This window comes from Vanacampus margaritifer, chromosome 7, assembly GCF_051991255.1.
Source record: "Vanacampus margaritifer isolate UIUO_Vmar chromosome 7, RoL_Vmar_1.0, whole genome shotgun sequence".
Lineage (NCBI taxonomy): Eukaryota > Metazoa > Chordata > Actinopteri > Syngnathiformes > Syngnathidae > Vanacampus > Vanacampus margaritifer.
Window position 1 is genome coordinate 14591079 of NC_135438.1, and position 17408 is coordinate 14608486.

A 17408-nucleotide genomic window follows, 5' to 3' on the forward strand; every position below is an offset into this window, starting at 1 on the left:
CGTTTATTGGAAATTATTTTTGCTTATATTATACCATATGGTTTTTTTTTAAAGGGGGAGGTAGGGGGGTCCTTCTTCTTGCATATTTAACCCATCAAGGGAGGGATATGGAAACCCCCCTGATTTAAATAATGGATGGACTGAGTGATTAATTCTTTAAATGAATGATAACCCGCACGTATCCATCAGATTCCAAGCCAAATTTCCAAATTTCCAAGTCCACTTGCCGTTAGGCGGCGCGAGGAGTCGGCTGGCACGTGCCACGCGCGCTCCCTTTTGCGGAGCAAGTAGGCGTGCACGAGCCTGAGGTGCTCACAGCTGTGTTGGGTGCCAAAGTGGAGACTGCGCGCAAGAACAACAAGGGGACAACAAACAAAAGACGCAAGAGCATAACAAAGGCGACGAGCAGCCTTTTCCTCAACCACTTTCCTTCGTCAAGGTAACTCCATTTTCCGATTGATGTCATCTCTTTGTGGGTTTGTTTTATGCTTTGGAACATTATTGTTAGTTATTCCTTAACACCGAGAAGGGTTGATGTTTTAACAACTAGACCTGTTGACAAACTGGGAGCGTTAAATGAACAGTTTATTTTGCTCTTTTCTGTCATGGAGGTGGCAGCTGTTATTATTTAGCCTCAAGCTTCACGTTTACTGCCGTCGACATAACTTAGCCACGAGAGAGTGAGAGAATACAAAGTGCCTTTTTCCACATATGAGGAATAATATTAGGTTAAATTGCTTTTAGAATCTTAACTAGATGTTGTCTCATAAACATTCACTGTATACACTTTTCATCTATAATACAAAATGAATTAATTAATTAGTTAATTTAATCAGTCAGCAATAATGTTTTTTTTTTAACTTAAATATAGTAGTAGCCTATTAATTTATTGGTATTCTCAGTATGATTCAGTATAGTTCTACACCACTGCAAACGAAAACCTCAATAAAAAACAAACATTGATGTATGATTAGATCTGCCATCGTCAATCAAATCCAAGCATCATTTGTGATACAGCTATTTTACTGGATGTCAGTGAACAGGATTGCCACACTGAATTCTAAGATCACTGAATTCTAAGATGACTTTAAATACAAATCAAGTGTGATTCATTTAGATTAGATAAATTCTTCCACTAAAACCAACCAAGTGGCTAAAAACAATGAAAGTAATGACTTTGAACAGATTTATTAATGTTTCACTTTCAGCACCACGGACAGCAGATTGGCCAAGAGGACATAGCAGCTCTTTAATAAGCTATTCAATAAAGTACTTTGCTCATTTTAGTAGCTGAAAACCTACTCCTATAAGTCAACAAATACTGTTATATACAGTATGTAGACATGCTGTTAATGTCTTGATGTTTTTGTTGTAGTGCAGCAGTGCTCACTCAGCCCACAGGTTCTCTTGGCTGACAGCCATTTGTCAACATGCTGGCCAGACAAATAGTGCTCGAGCAGAAATACAGACAGCGATGTGTAGGAGGCGCTTGTTATGTGTGTTTGCAACTGCAGCATAAACACTTTCGGAGAACTGTCGAGGCTTTTTTGCGGCAGTGGCAACTGGTGTGACGGTGAGTGACAGGTGACTTGTTGCAATGAGACGTTGATGTGATTTGCTGCGTGTCGTGTTGACATCACAGTGCCGTGTATCCCACATGGGACTCTAATTAGGATTATTGTCACACGAATGTTTTCATATATTTGCTTGTGATTCAGCATATTTTTGTAGATCATCGCCTTATTTTTATTTGATTTATTTTTAGCTACTAGCATGGTCTTATTTGATCATTTATTGTTTTGAAGACTGCTTGTAAGCAACTAAACCTTGTTTATGTGTGTTTAGCAGCTTTTCTTTTTCTTTTCCGGAGGAGTAGTTATTTTGAGAGCTTCTGTTTAGTACCATTTAAACTGTACAATATGCATTAAACTACAAATAAAGACAGTATGTAATATTTTCCAGCATTTTAAGCAGTTACCGTATCATTTAGTCTTTTTTTTTTTTTACATTATTCATACTGCCATTTTGATAAAAAAAAAAAAAAAACATTTTCTTAAGCTCTAATCATTCAACTACCATGGCATTAATGGAGTTAACTGAATAAATTTCCACAGCAATGGATAAAAAAACATGCTTTAGTTAGTGTCTTCTGGGGTTCACAAAAAGCATTTGATACTTTAGATCATGAAATATGATTGCATAAATTGTTTAAATAAGGTGTTGCACATCATTGGTTACCAGCTACTTAAAAAATAGAAAACAATATGTTGAATTCAATGGTAGGCAATCAAAATACAGTTACTTTACTGCTGGAGTGCCCCAGGGATCAATTCTGGGGCCAGTACTTTTTCTTCTTCTCTATGTGAATGATATTACAACCATTTCAAAATTGTTAACATGTATTTTGTTTGCAGACAACACCACTTTTTTTATGCCGGAAAAAAATATATACAATGTATTACAAGTAATAGAGAAAGACTTTAAGAATATTATGAAGTGGTTCTATGCCAGCAGACTGTCTATAAATATTAGTAAAATCAGATATATGATTTGCAGTTGTAATATGGATGTTGTGAACATTTAACATGGAAAGCGCATACAGAACATGTCAAATCTAAGATATCCCAAACCGTAGCCGTGTTACACAAGATTAAAGAATCATTGAACAAGAATGCTTTGTTATTGTTAAATAATTAATTAATTGTTCCATACCTGACCTATTGCATTGAAGTGTCGGGTGCAACTGCAAAAACTACACTTTTACAGAAATGTGCTATTGGTGTCGTGTATGGATGTGGATACAGAGACCACATTAATCCAATATTTATACAACCAAAAACTTTAAAATTCGATGACTTGATGGAATTTGACCACCTTAAAATAATGTTTAAAGCCCATCATGAAACTTTACCAATGAACGTGCAAATCAAATTTAAAAAAAGGAAAAGTGAGTACAAATTAAGAGGAACAAATCTGTTTTCTAAACCTAAACACAGAACCAAACAAAAAGAATGATGGATTTCAATTTAAGGTGTCAGTTTGTGGAACAATCTGGATTATAAAACTAAATCATCTCAGTCCATTCGTATTTAAAAAAAAAAATATATATAAAAGCTCAATTGCTGGAAAAATATATATAGCAGTTGAATCATTTTGTTTGTTACCAAATAGCTTATTGACTGGTTAATGTATTTTTGTTGTTGTTGACTATTATTACTATAATTGTTATTTTTCATTTTTATTCAATTTTTATTTTATTTTTTATCAGGGGCAGATACCACAAGTTTCACTTCTTTCTGTCCCCTTTCATTTCTTTTTTAAAGAAGGAAATAAAATGTTTGAGTCTTTCCATTTTAGATGTTGATTTGCAAAATGTTCTGCATTCAACACTTTGCACCATCTGTGTCTGTCATGTTGTCGATATTTCCAGAAATGTGAATTTGCAGACAAAATAGATGTCTTGTTTCGGTGCTCGTTCATCAGTCCATTCCATGCTTAATTCATTCACTGCACCATGTTGTCTAGTAAAAATAGAGGAAAAGAATGTCTTAATTACCTTTAAATAAATCCTTGGAAGTAAACCTAGACACTTGTGGTTAATGGATCAAAAACTGTAGAGAGGATGTTGACCACAAATTAGCAAATGACAATTCCCTTAGTGTAGTTAATAATATACTGAATTCTTGCATTCCAGTTTCTTCCAACACTTTTGTAAGGATACATACATGCTGTAGATGCTGAGGCTGAACAATTCATTACATTCCAATTGACATTGCAACATAGAAGAATGTAATTTATGTAATCGTAAAGGCAGCCATTTTGGGAAAAAAAAAAAGCTTCGCCGCTATGCTTTATTTTAAATATATCTATGTTTTATATCTAAATAAATGCAATCCACATGTTTACATATGATTGTATCACGAAACATGAAAACATACTGATAAAGACAGACATTTGTTTGCATTACTATATTGTTGACATCTGACTTATGACTTCCTAACATACGTTTACATCACACTTGTTTGGTCGAATTTTGTGAAGTTGTATGGAACGCTTAAAAAACTGCAAACCAAAGTTTTTTTTATAGTAAGTTAACAACACAAATTGAAGTAGATACATAAACTGTCTTTCATATCAATTTATGGTTTAGTTGCATTAAAGCTGCTCTCTATAACAATTTGGCCAAAAATATCTTTTCAATACCCTTTTTATTTGACCATTTATGACTGAAACATCTTCTAACTAGTCGATGAACACCTTCGCTGTTCACAACTGGTACTCCTGCAAGCCTCTGGCCAATAGTCTTCAGGCTGGATTTAGGTTCGAATTTCCCGCCCTCTGTCTGTGGATGTGACTTCATTTGCACATTGTATACGTAAAGAAGGGTGTGTGCATTTTCATTTTTCGTCAACAGGTGGCAGTAGTGATCCAAAACTGAATTTTCTGCGTCCAGGAGCTTTAAGCCGAACCTATAAAACCAAAACATTTATGTATAATAAATTCAATATTGATTATTATAATACATATTCATTAATTGATTAATAGTATTTATTTATGTATTACTCACATTTGTTGAAAGAAAAAAAAACACATGGGAAAAGGACCTTGAAAAAAAATAAGAATATTAAATCACAATTACAATATTAAGATGGGGGGGGGGGGGGTGAAGATCACATTTTATTATTTTTCCTCTCCTCTCCTCTCCTCTTCTCTTCTCTTCTCTTCTCTTCTCTTCTCTTCTCTTCTCTTCTCTTCTCTTCTCTTCTCTTCTCTACTTCTGTGTCCATCTTACATTGTGTTTCTTGCCTGTCCACACAGAGATCATCCAGGGACTACATTTGCAGAATGACTCGTACGGCTTTTCTAAGTGGGTCAAAATGCACTGCAAAGTTCATCCACATTCAAACAGCGAATTCCCTTTCTTGGAATTTACATATGAAATCACCCGTCAGCCCGCTAAAGGCAACTCTTTCACTCGCGCACAGTCACAACTAAAAGGATCCGCTTAGGGTCCGAAAAATGCTACCATTTGATTTCACATGTATCGGTGCCCATTAGTACCAAGCCAAGTCAGTCGGCACCAAAAAAGGTTCCATGTAAGGTACATCATTAGCTCCAACCCCAACAACTTGGATCCACAAACAAATCATTTCTATCTGCCACCCCAATGGAAATGATTGAAACGAATTGAAACAGGTGAATACACAGGTTAATTGTACTTTCTGCCATCTAATGAAAGGTCATTTATTTGGAAACAGAGGACTGCCTCAATTTACATAGCTTGCCCTTTACTCTAATCCTTCTTTTGGCATCACTTGGTCACCTGGGACGCAATCCTCCAGTATTACTTCAGCCCATGAAGCGCAAACCAAATTGCTACTTACCAGAAAATCCAGTAGATAAATCACACACTAAAAGGTCTGTGGGAGTTTATTAGTAAGCAACATCTGTGAAACTATATTTAGACTAGTTGCAATGGTGTGTGTGAGTGTGTGTGTTGTGGGTGTAAGCATAATCATAGAATACTACTTAGAGAATGTGGGTGGGCAGCTTTGTGGCAGATGTTTTCTTCTCTTTTTTAAAAAAAAAAAAATAGCAATTTAAAATTTGCGGGGATAAAAATAGTTGAATACATTTGTATGCAAAATGTAGCTATTTTTAGCTTCCTCCCACATCCCCTCAAATGAAGCCTCAAATGTGTCCATAGGTGTGAATGTTTGTTTGACTGTATGTGCCATGTTTCCAACTGGCAGTAATTCCAAGGTGCACCCCATTTTTTCTCTTACCAAAAGCCTGCTGGAATAATCTCACATTACCCACAATCCTTATGAGAACAAACATCTTTGAAATTGAAACATGGATGGGCTGGTTTATCCACTATTCTCTGTATTTATATGCACACATGAGCTGAATGGTTACTGATTGCGGCGTGCTTTGAAAGGAGGCTTAAAGATGGTACTTACTTCATCATTAATGCACGTCTCGGGGGGGTTGAAATGCTTCCATTCATCCTCCAATCACATTTTCTCCGTAACCTGCTGACCTGTGGTTCACAGGTAAAGGACACAGCTAAAAATAGCTCAGACTGTGTTTAGTCCACTTTTTCTGTGAGTGTTTGCATTTGAATGTGTTCCTTTTAGTTACATGCTGGTTACGTTTGAGAAAAAAGTATACCTTCATTCTTAAATGCACGATTTCTGCATTAACTTCAGAATAAGAAGATTATCAATACAATTACATTTTAAATCATTATTAATGCTAACCATTTAAATGTAGATAGAAAGAAGCATACATTGAAGCAATAAACATTGACCTGTTTTTGGATGAGACGCAGACAGCTAGTGAGCATTTTCTGATGTATTCAGAACACTCAGAAAATACAATGTTGGACCAGCTTCAGAAATTGTTACTCGCTTGTGTTCTAGTCAGCAGCTACTCTGTAAACAAACGCAGTGCAGCTCAGCCTTTGGCTCGCGGACGTCACAGCTAGCAATACGCTTTTGGCAATATGTCAATATTCATTTGAAACGGCTTTTAAAAATGTTACATGTATTTTCAGGGCCTGTTTTTAAACATACAAAAACAGAAAAGCTGTATTGTTCTTCTAATACCTCCATCCCCCAGTCCAGATATACTGTACTGTAGATCTCATATGAATAGTTATTGTTGTTTTATACTGTTATTATGCATATGGTCCTTTTCTCTCAGTCTGATGGCACTGCCAATAAATAATCATCTTAATATAAGCTACATCAGTGGGAGTATATCAGACTCCCGTTGCACAGTAAAACTGGCCCGGCACATTAAAGCATTCAGATTCACTTGACTGCATGACTAAGCAGCTGAAGAGGTCAGGATAAAAATAAAGGTCATATGCAAGGATGTGTACAGTGGAATCTCAAATGTTCAACGCAATACATTGCACGACATTTGTTCATGTCCTTTTTGTTCATATTTCAAGAGTTTTTCCAGATTACATTTTTTTTTTTTACATGTACATTTTGTGGAGTATATGAAAAAACACACACACTAGTCTGATGTAAACATGTTGCAAGTTATCCAAAGCTTGATCTCCTCCTTTTCTGTTGTCCTGGGGCTTTACATTAATCAAAATTCTCATGTTGGTAGAAAAAGAAAAGGAACGCCCCAGCAGAATTAAAGAGTTAAAAATCCTTGCACATAATTACTTTGCATCTTCCCAGTCTCACAGTGAGCGCTTAATACTGCAGCACGCTGAGAGCTCATTATGTAAAATCAATTCCTTTCAACACGAAATCCTGTGCCAAGCTCCCCAGCGCTCGAGCTTCTGCCAAAAGTGTGGCTAACATATGGAAAACTCCATTGTTTTCAATTACAAGTTGTATGCTAACACGTTATATACACCATCTGCAATGCTGAATTTCTATGCAAGAGGAAGTGGAATTGTCGTTTTTTACCCATTCTAATCTTCTTGTCACACAGAAACGTTCCTTACTCTTGATATCCCTCAACCCTTCTGAAATCATTGTGGGTTTTTTTTGTATTTCTCTCTCCCAGCTTCCCTTTCTGCTGGCCCTTTGCTCTTGAGGCCGTGGTATGAGCCTCTGTGGCAGGAAGGCGCTGACGTTGCTGAGCAGCGTTTTCGCTGTTTGCGGCCTGGGCCTGTTGGGCGTCGCCGTAAGCACCGACTACTGGCTCTACCTGGAGGAAGGCGTCATCCTTCCACTCAACCAGAGCACCGACATACGCATGTCCCTCCACTCGGGCCTCTGGAGGGTTTGTTTCTTGGTTGGTACGTTCACAACAGGTCTGGAGCACATACGGTACATAAAGTTAGCAGTAAAATTTAGTAAGTAAAAGTGATTGAGTAGTTTTTTTGTCTGCGTACTTACTAATTATTTAACATGGGTCATATTATAAAGTAACACAATACGAATAGCAAAAATCAATGTCTTTTAACCTCCAAAAATTATAAAAAAAAAAATTGGAAGTAGAAAAATGGATATTGCCCCACCCCCTTGCGCACCAAAAAAATAAATAAAATAAATTAAACACTGAAAAATAAAATCTGCGAATGGGTGGGTGCACTGTAAAAGCATTTGGAAATGTTCTCTTATATTGATTGTCTTTGTATTTCCTTATTAATTTTGGCACTCTATAGAGTCACAGGAGTGCCAAAATTAATAGGAATAAATGTTCTCTTTTATTGATTGCCTTCATATGACTACATTCGTAAATGTTCTCTTTTATTGATTGGTGTTCTCTTTTATTGATTGTCTTTGTATTTCCTATTAATTTTGGCACTCCTGTGACTCCATACGTGTTATGGCACAGAAGTGAAAACTTTTATCTTTATTTTTTTTTTTTTATTTGTTGAGGATACCAGCAATACAATCAAAAAACGCAAAAAAGAAATTAAAAAACAACGCGGAAGTGGAAAGAAAAGAAAGCAAACTCTTCACGGAGACGGGAACGTGCATGACGTCACGTTCTTAGCGTATTCGCCCGAATGCCTCTATTTAGAAGTGTTTTAAAGGCTTATCGACGCAGTTGTTGTAAACACGTTAGGGCTTGCTCTTCACATCAGCGCATTGCTTCTGCATATAGATGTGTAAAAATCTGTAGTTTTAACATTTAATCATCATGTAAGTAAATATCACCATACGCTTTTTTTTGTAATAATCTGATTTCATTCTATTTAAAGCTGTTTTTCTCCACATAGAAACAAAACACAGTTGCTACGTTACTCGCAGCATGTGTGAAACCACACAAAAGCTGTGACTACCATTCTTCTAACTTCACCATGATGTGTCCCAAAAATAGTTTCCCCATTTTTAAAAAGAATCGTCCGCTCAACTCAGATGCCAACACGATCTTGTGACACTCCGCAGCTTCCTGAACTAACTGCGGTCACGTGATGATATCGACTGATGCTGTTGAAAGCTGCTGCAAAGAGCAGCGGCGTGTACTGTTACTTTCACACTTGAGGTGGAAAAAAGAGACAGCAATTATGTCTTTGTGACTGCTAACAACACTTTCCACTCACTCAGCATGTTTTGCAAGAAGTCTTGCCTTCATACTCGAGTGAAGTGAATATGTCCGTGAATGTCGACTTTGTACTGCTGTGCTGTTTATTGTATGCATGTGCTGTCTCTGTATGTAGGCAGGTCATGATGGTGTTTTCCATCCCCTTTAACAGAGCTAATTAATGGGCCACTGCGTTTTAAGGGCAATCGAACGGCCTTATTGCCCACTTAACTGCTGCGTTGCACCGTGTTTGACCTACAAATCATCGCTGGCCATTATCACATGGCGCCGTTACACTGGGGGACCTCCAATGGTGTTGCATGGACTTTTTGGCTCATATTTGTGTCAGTTTGTTCTTTGCTTTTCATTTTGGAGGTCAAGGGAAGAATGTTGACGACAGACAGACACTGTGAGTCTTTTCAGGGATGTTCAAACGGTACTTAATCGGTGCTTTTCTAGAGACGAGAAGACGAGAAGGTTAGCATTGAGGCTGCAGTATGTCCATAAAACAAAAAACAATCAACTTGAAAATGGCCTGACAAATGCATGCATTCGGAAGCATTTGTGTCAAAACAAAAGCGGGGGGATTCAAATCTGCTCATGTACTGAGATACAGTAAAATTGCAAGTCATACATAAAAAGACACGAGTCATAGTGGAAAAGATGGCTAAAACTAATTTTGCTTCCAGCCTGGTGATCGTATTTCTTTCTTTTTTTCCAAAAGTCTACAAAATCCAATGAGTTTGCCTCTGGACAACAACAAAAACATAATCTCCAATAACATTTACATCACCAGGAACTTAGTTGTTTTTCTTGGCCTCCACAGAATTTTTTGGAAGTAAATAGGAGAACAGGTACATTTAGTTGAGTTGTATTGAGTTGGTGTAAGCATAATGTTTACTAAAGTCTACAAAACCATTTTGGGAGAAACTTCATCATGCAGCAAGACAATGACCCAAAACTAGGAATTAACCGATTATCGGCCGAGCCAATTAACTTTGCATTTTGACAAATATCGGCATCGGCCTTTTTACAAATCTGAAGGCCGATATAGCTGGTGTCTCATTTTGCGGTGAATGCTTGCGAACGTAGCAAATTTAAGGCTTACATCAGGATTTGTTCACAGACAGTTTTACTTCTCAAAAATGTCGACTTTACTTTATAAAATATGATGCTGAAATTGGGAACTCCCTAGATGTTTAATTTAATTGTTATTATTTTAATTAAGAAATATGTTGAAAATTTGGAAAACTTTATTTACAGTAGAAAACTTTCGGGATCTATTTACTTGCTTAGTTTTTAATTTATCTTAATAAATTCTGATGACTGGCGGCTTCCTGCAATTTTTGTTACAATTTCTAAACAAAGCTGTCTTTTCTTTATATGTTTAAAAATAAAAGAAACTCTTTAAAGTGTTGACAACTTGAAAAGTTGTTTTAACAAACATGCTTAATGGCTTCTCAACAGAGTAATTTTTTTCCCACATTTTGACGCTAATATTTTCTTTTTTACTGCAAATGAATATCGGTTTGAAATATCGGTTATCGGCCTCCTTAACTACTAATAATTGCTATCGGCCCTGAAAAACAACATATCGGTCTATCACTACCCAAAACACACTGCCAACACAACAAAGGACTTCATCGGGGGGAAAGCGGAAGGTCTTAGACTGACCAAGTCAACCACCGGACCTTAACCCAATAAAGCATGCATTTTACCTCTTGAAGAAGAAACAGAAGGAAGAAACTCAGAGAAACAAGCAAAAACTAACTGTCCTGTTGCGTTTAACACATCTAGATGTAAATACCATGAAACAAAATGTGAAATTCTCAAATATTTGTCTGATATTCACTTTTTAATCTTCAACCCAAATGTCATCAGCATTCAAGACAAACAGAGAAATTGACCATGACAATCCAAATCTGATTCCCTGCTTCTTCTTCCTTGCAGGGGAGGAGAAAGGTCGCTGTTTTACTATCGAATATGTGATGCCCACCAAAGTCCAGATGACTTCCGAGTCCACTGTTAGTGTCCTGAGTAAGTACATCTAGCCGAGCTTTTAAAAGCGTGCCGTGTTTACAGAATTAGCTGGCCAGGCAACACACAGCCAAGTATTAGATCTCGAGAGGCACATTTTGTGCCACAACTTTGCCTAAAAATCTTATTGGCTGCAAAGTACAGTGTTTTGCATATTGCATATTTTGCATTACCTGCAACAGCAAAAAGTAAAAATAAATAAATAAAAATACAGGATGAATACTAAAAGAAACAATCTTGTTTCAATTTTCTTAAATTTGGGCCTGTTTTGGGAAGCACAAAGTTATTATTTTCGTTGTATGCACTTTAAAAGTACAAGTTCCAAAACACGGCCCCTTGAATGTTGATGCACAAAACAGCACGATGAACTTAACACAGTAGGAGGCTTCAAAGGAGCCTTTTTGCTTTGGAGAGTTTAGGTGCCATTTGCTCTCAGTCGGAAGGTCAGACTCCAACTTGACGCGTAACCTCAAACTATTGGATGCCAAAGAGCAGTTCTAATGGAAAACTAAGTAAGTGCTGTTGTTAAATAAATAAATACAAATCTTCATTTCTGTTTTTTGGCAGAGATGATCCGCTCGGCCACACCTTTCCCACTGGTTAGCCTCTTCTTCATGTTCATCGGTTTCGTCCTCAGCAACATCGGCCACATTCGACCACATCGCACCATCCTGGCCTTTGTTTCGGGAATCTTCTTCATCCTGTCAGGTAAACTCTTGGACATCTACTCATCGACAGACACCGTACAGTATCTTCAGTCTGTTTGGATTTTTAAGTATAGTTAGTTTTTATTTCATTTTGACTTTTGTTTTTAAAATTTAGTTCCCTTTGTTAATTTTCCCAAAAATGCTTCATTTTAGGTTAGCTTTTATTAGTTTTAGTATTAGTTGTGGTTTGAAAAATATCTATATTTCTTAACTCAAACGTTTTTTATTTCAATTTTACGCAAGTTATTTTGTTAGTTTTTGTTAACTATAAGATTTGCTGCCGAATGATACTGTTCTTCTTACCACTGGGATAGACTTTCCTGTGACTGACCCTTAACAGGGGAAGTGGTTTATAAAATAGCCAACCCCAGCTGGAAAGACTAATGTGTTGTTGGTGTGCCACAGGTCTGTCTCTGGTGGTTGGTCTGGTGTTGTACATCTCAAACATCAATGATGAAATGTTGAATAGGACTAAAAGCAACGAGGCCTACTTCAGCTACAAGTACGGATGGTCGTTTGCCTTCGCTGCCATCTCCTTCCTCCTCACCGAGGTAAGGACAACACTTAACTCTTACTAGGCGTTGTTAGGTTGAGATGTAAAACACTATTTTAACATGACCCAATATTTTTTAGTTTGCATGTTTCATTAAGCTTGCTGGCCAATAGATTGTATGTAATTTCCTCCCATCCATTCTACCAATCTAGTTAGTGCCACAAATAACACAAAAACAAACACAAATAGCACCTTTTCTCCTCTACCAACCGGTCACCTCTCGATGCAGGATCAAAACTGTCAAAATAATAAATAAATAAATAAATGAGAAAAAAATGGATACAAAATATATCATGCAAAAAGTAAATACAAAAAATATATATACATGGAAATAAAAACAAAAATAAATAAATAAATGAGAAAATAAAAATGAATATAAAATATAGAATGCAAAAATTGAATACAAAAAATAATATAAATGGAAATAAAAACAACATGAATAAATAAATAAAAGTAAAAAATAAAAAAAATAAAAAAAACAGATTAAAAACGGATTACAAAATACAAATAAATATGAAAAAAATTATGTAGAAATAAATACAAAAATAAAGATATAAATAGAATGAAATATCAATCATTAAATAAAAACTGCTCTCATATTTATTTATTTCATCCTTCAATGTCAGCATTAAATGCTTAATTAAATATTATTCAAATGAGCATTTTTATTTTCCACTTTTATTTATTTATCTATTTCGGCATTTTTGGTCCTTCATAGTCGCCCACTGTAGTGAGCATTTAGCAATGGCATCCAATAAACCATCTCATCTTAAATATGCTTCCTTGTTTGGATGACATTTTCTGATTGGAAATAATGTCATGAAAATACAGTAATCATGAAATCTTAAGAAACTGTACAGGCAATGTTTTAAGATTCTTAATCATAATACAAAGTCAAATATTTTTCCTGAAAATGTTGGTTGAATTCAGAATACTTTTGTTTGTTTGTTTGTTTTTTACTCTTCCAGTGTCTTTTTAGTTAACAACAAAGTGTGTTAAACAAGCAGCAGTTAAAATACAGCAACGGAAAGACAAGATCGCACAGAATGCAATACTGTAGTGAACACTTTTAAATGTGTCAATACTGTTCAGGAAACTTTCACGTTCTTACATTGGTTCTAAACGATGCATCTCTATAGTGCAATCACAGTGCACCCTAGTGGAGAGGTTGTACAATAACACAATGGCCAGCTGTTCTCTATTGGACTCTTTGTAGCGGTCCATGCTCTTGTCCGTATAATAATAATTTGCCATTGCAGACGGCCGGCGTGATGTCAGTGTACCTGTTCATGAAGCGCTACACGGCGGAGGAGATGTACCGGCCCCACCAGGGCTTTTACCGGCCTCGCCTCAGCAACTGCTCCGACTACTCGGGCCAGTTCCTCCATCCGGACGCGTGGGCCGGCCGCGGACGCAGCCCCTCGTCCATCTCCTCCGAGGCTTCCCTCCAGATGAACTCCTCCAACTACCCTGCCCTCCTCAAGTGTCCCGAGTACGAACAGATGTCCTCCTCGCCCTGCTGAAGCAAACAACCAGAGGTTATTTACAGCAATGGCCTACTTGGAATAATGTGCACTGCATGTCACAGAATGTCATGATGACATTTAATACAAGAGCTGTGTATGGGAATTTGTGACAAAATTCAGAAGGTGTCTTTTGGGGTGCCTTGCGGATTATCACATGAGTTAGTGAGCGTAATGATGCAGTGCACTTAGGCTCCACTATAAACTAAAACCAAAATGACAAATTCTTACATTAATACCTCTCTATGTCTATCAAAAGTGAACTTCTCGATTTCTCGTCAACTAAGTCCCATATTGAAATTGAAGTTTCCATGTGAATGTTTTGTTGTGTTTGTCGGGTCCCTTATGCAGAAAGTCAAACTGAGGAAGAACCTGTGACAACATCCTGTCTCCCTCATCTTGACCACCTCTTCAAAGCGTATTAACAGCTACGTATACACATAGTTGCACTACAAAAATGCTCACTTTAAGACAAAGTTTTGAAATTAATCAACAAATCCCTACCAAGTGGAATGACCAAAAGAAATGATTACTATTGTGTACATTGTAATCTATTTTAAGGGGAAAGAAGATGGGAGTTTTAGTGGCGTGTGTAATCTTGTGAATGTAAGACGGAAAAGGAAAAACTGTTGCATCAATTCAACTCAAATAGTAGATAACAATATTTTTGTAATTCATACCCTTACAATGACACAATATTTCAGGTCGGTATATTCCACAAAGAACTGTGCCAAGGAAGACATTTGCAGCAGACTTCAAACTACTGAATAGAAACATTTCATGCAGCATTAAGTGACTAAAAATATTACAGAGAAACATGTTGTTTTGTGCAATTATTTTACTTTAGTTCACTAAAATAATGATAGCTGTACATATTTACTGTTGTATCGTGTGAGCTCATATACTGTACTATTAATAGTATCCAAAATTTTCTGCAGTACTCGTAAACTTGTTTATTCACTATTTGTCTCATAACAGGACACAAAAAGTCTCAAGCATTTTTGTACATAGACCATTGTGATGGTTCCAAGCGTGCATATGTAAATATGAACTCATTGATGTACTCAGTTTTGTATAAAAAAAGAGTTGAAATAAATATTTATGGATGTTCTGTTCTTCAATAGGATAATCTGCGATATCTGTAACTGCTACTTTACTTCTGCGTTACATTGAGAATGTGACAGTTTACATCATAATATTTCCATGTAAAGTGTCTCATGGTTTTCACATTGCAAATGTGAATATTAATTGTGTATTTTTACAATATGATGTTAACTGTGACTATACTCAGTCAAATAAAGGGATTTGCAAAACAATGTCGTCCTTCTGTTGCCCTGCTTATCAAAGATCACGTTATTAAATAACAGTAAATAAATGTGATGACACTTAATGTCATTCATCTTTTTTTTTCTTTTAAAATAATTACTGAAATAAATTGAGATACCATTAATCAGTTCCAGCCTATCCCAATGGAGAAAAAAAACTTTTTTTTAAGGAATGGCATTCAATGCTAGCCTGGCAATAGCCAAATTGATTTGCACTTCACAATATCAGTCTGGGACTGCTCCGTGTTGAATTGTTCGGGAAAGCCGGGGCATGCTGTCCAACAATTCGAGCTGATTGGACTTGTGCACGTCTACCTAACTTTCGTTTCGCCCAATCACGGCAAAGGATGAAAATGTTGTCAACGTCATGCGACTGTTGTGACCAGCTGATATCATGGCGTTGAGTTTATGTTGTCAGTTTTGCAATGTTGATATGCGGATACAAGAGGCTAATTCAGCGAGAACAGAATAATTGCAGTGTCCACGCATTCTTCCACCGGTGTCACCATGTTTGGTTTGTTTCTTCCCACGTTCGGCGCTTCTTGTTTCGTCACAGCTGCATATCCCGCCCCCAAATACAATGTCGCACTGTGATTGGTCTGAACCACCAGTGGTTTTTCGGTGGAAATCAATGGGAGCGGTACAAGATAGATTCTCGGGAGTTTATGAACTCACAAAATACCGCGAGAATACAACTTGCGAGCGCAAGGTTAATTCAATGCTAGTTTGCTTTATAATAACATAGAGTAACTACATTTAAATACATCATTATTTAATGCGGCAATCCAATTCATTATTGCTCTTTCTGGTGTGCCTGCCTTGTCCACCAGTAGGCAGTATAATACTGTACAGTCATTGAGACCCAAACGAAGGAGAATAAACTGTTTTTATTTATTCATTGCTTTATTTAACAAATTGAAAACAAAAGGGCCATCTGTGCCAACAACATATATTGACAGGAAAATGTTACAAGTACAATTAACCTGTGTCTCCACATGTTGACATTTATCCAGCAGAATAATAGCTTTGTGTTTAACAAAACAGGCCCAGATTTCCCACCAATAAGTAAATATGTACATTATTGAGATAAGAGCATTCTTTGTTCAATATTTCTTATATCCTGACTATAAAATGGTGGCTGTGAGGCACCGGGTCTGTCAGGTCTAACACCAATGAACATTCACGTATGTCACACGTCCAGCAGCTTGAATGTGATGTAAGGACAGCGTGCAACAGATGCAAGTTGCTCGTCTATAGCAAGAACTGATTGCTTGATGGCCGCCCAGCTGAGCACTTTCCGCTATTGACGTGATGAACTGGCCCATTCCTACAGTGATTGCTCCCATCAATAGGCTGGTACAAGATTGACTGGGAGTGCTCCGAAATACACACGGGCTGATTGGCTTTCATGTGGGCTATTTAGTCTCACAATCTTATGGATGACAATAACATAGATGAGAAAAATCTGTGCAGTCCTGCTGTTTTTTCCTCCTGGTGTCAGCCCTTGTTCAGTTAGTTTTTGTTTTCCTCTTTCCTTAAGTTCCCACATAAGAAAATGCAATTAAAAGAACAAGTGAACCATTTAACTTCTTTTGATAATGTCATGGCAATTTAAAAACTGCAACCGACACGATCTGACACGCAGTATTAAGATTGTAAAGCTATCTCAATATAAATGATTACGCGTGAAAAGAGAATGTAATGCCTCCTTTTCTCCAGAAGAGGGAGCTAGGAAGTAAAAAAAAAAAAGCAGCAACCCCAAGGCACAACCAATGGTCAAATCAATAAAATGCAATATTCAAGTCAACAATTACTGCTAATTGTTGACATTTCTCTACTCATCACTGGGAGGAGGACAAACAGAACACAAAGAAAAGTTGTCGGCGGTAGTTTGAGCCACTTTAGTACTACAGGAAACATGCCTCCGTGACAAAATGTAGGGGAGACCGGAGCTAGTTGTATCACGGGTAAGTTATCACGTTGCAATTTTCTTCTCCACCAGAGGGCGCAATGAAAAAGTGGAATACTAGTTTTTTTTGTATATATGGTCAGGGATGGTGCACTGTCTAAGAAGAGAATAGCACATTGTGAGCTGAGATGAGTACCAGTTATCTGTTTTGCACAACCCAAAGTAAAGTTTTTCAATTTCATATATTTTGAAACAGGCGTCATATATAGACACATTCTAGCAGCAAATCATGTGGATTCGTTAGAGGAGAGATTCAGGCATCTTGTCATGCCTTAGTCACTGATCTGT

At 36.9% G+C, this 17408-nt stretch overlaps 1 protein-coding gene across 1 annotated transcript; it reads left to right on the top strand.

Annotated features, from left to right (window-relative positions):
- Positions 1 to 278: 278 nt before the first annotated feature.
- LOC144055748 (voltage-dependent calcium channel gamma-5 subunit) lies at positions 279 to 15142 on the top strand. Its single transcript, XM_077572005.1, has 6 exons — positions 279 to 439; positions 7537 to 7771; positions 10957 to 11043; positions 11611 to 11751; positions 12156 to 12301; positions 13563 to 15142. The coding sequence occupies exons 2-6, from the start codon at positions 7576 to 7578 to the stop codon at positions 13824 to 13826; spliced, it is 834 nt and encodes a 277-aa protein (XP_077428131.1). The 5' UTR covers positions 279 to 439; positions 7537 to 7575; the 3' UTR covers positions 13827 to 15142.
- The last annotated feature ends 2266 nt before the right edge of the window (positions 15143 to 17408 follow it).

Excerpts from the sequence above, each read along its gene's own strand:
- LOC144055748 (XM_077572005.1), top strand. The coding sequence starts at position 7,576 with ATGAGCCTCTGTGGCAGGAAGGCGCTGACGTTGCTGAGCAGCGTTTTC. Across the intron at positions 7,772-10,956 it reads GAGGGTTTGTTTCTTGGTTG|GGGAGGAGAAAGGTCGCTGT; the intron begins GTACGTTCACAA and ends TCTTCCTTGCAG. Across the intron at positions 11,044-11,610 it reads GTCCACTGTTAGTGTCCTGA|AGATGATCCGCTCGGCCACA; the intron begins GTAAGTACATCT and ends GTTTTTTGGCAG.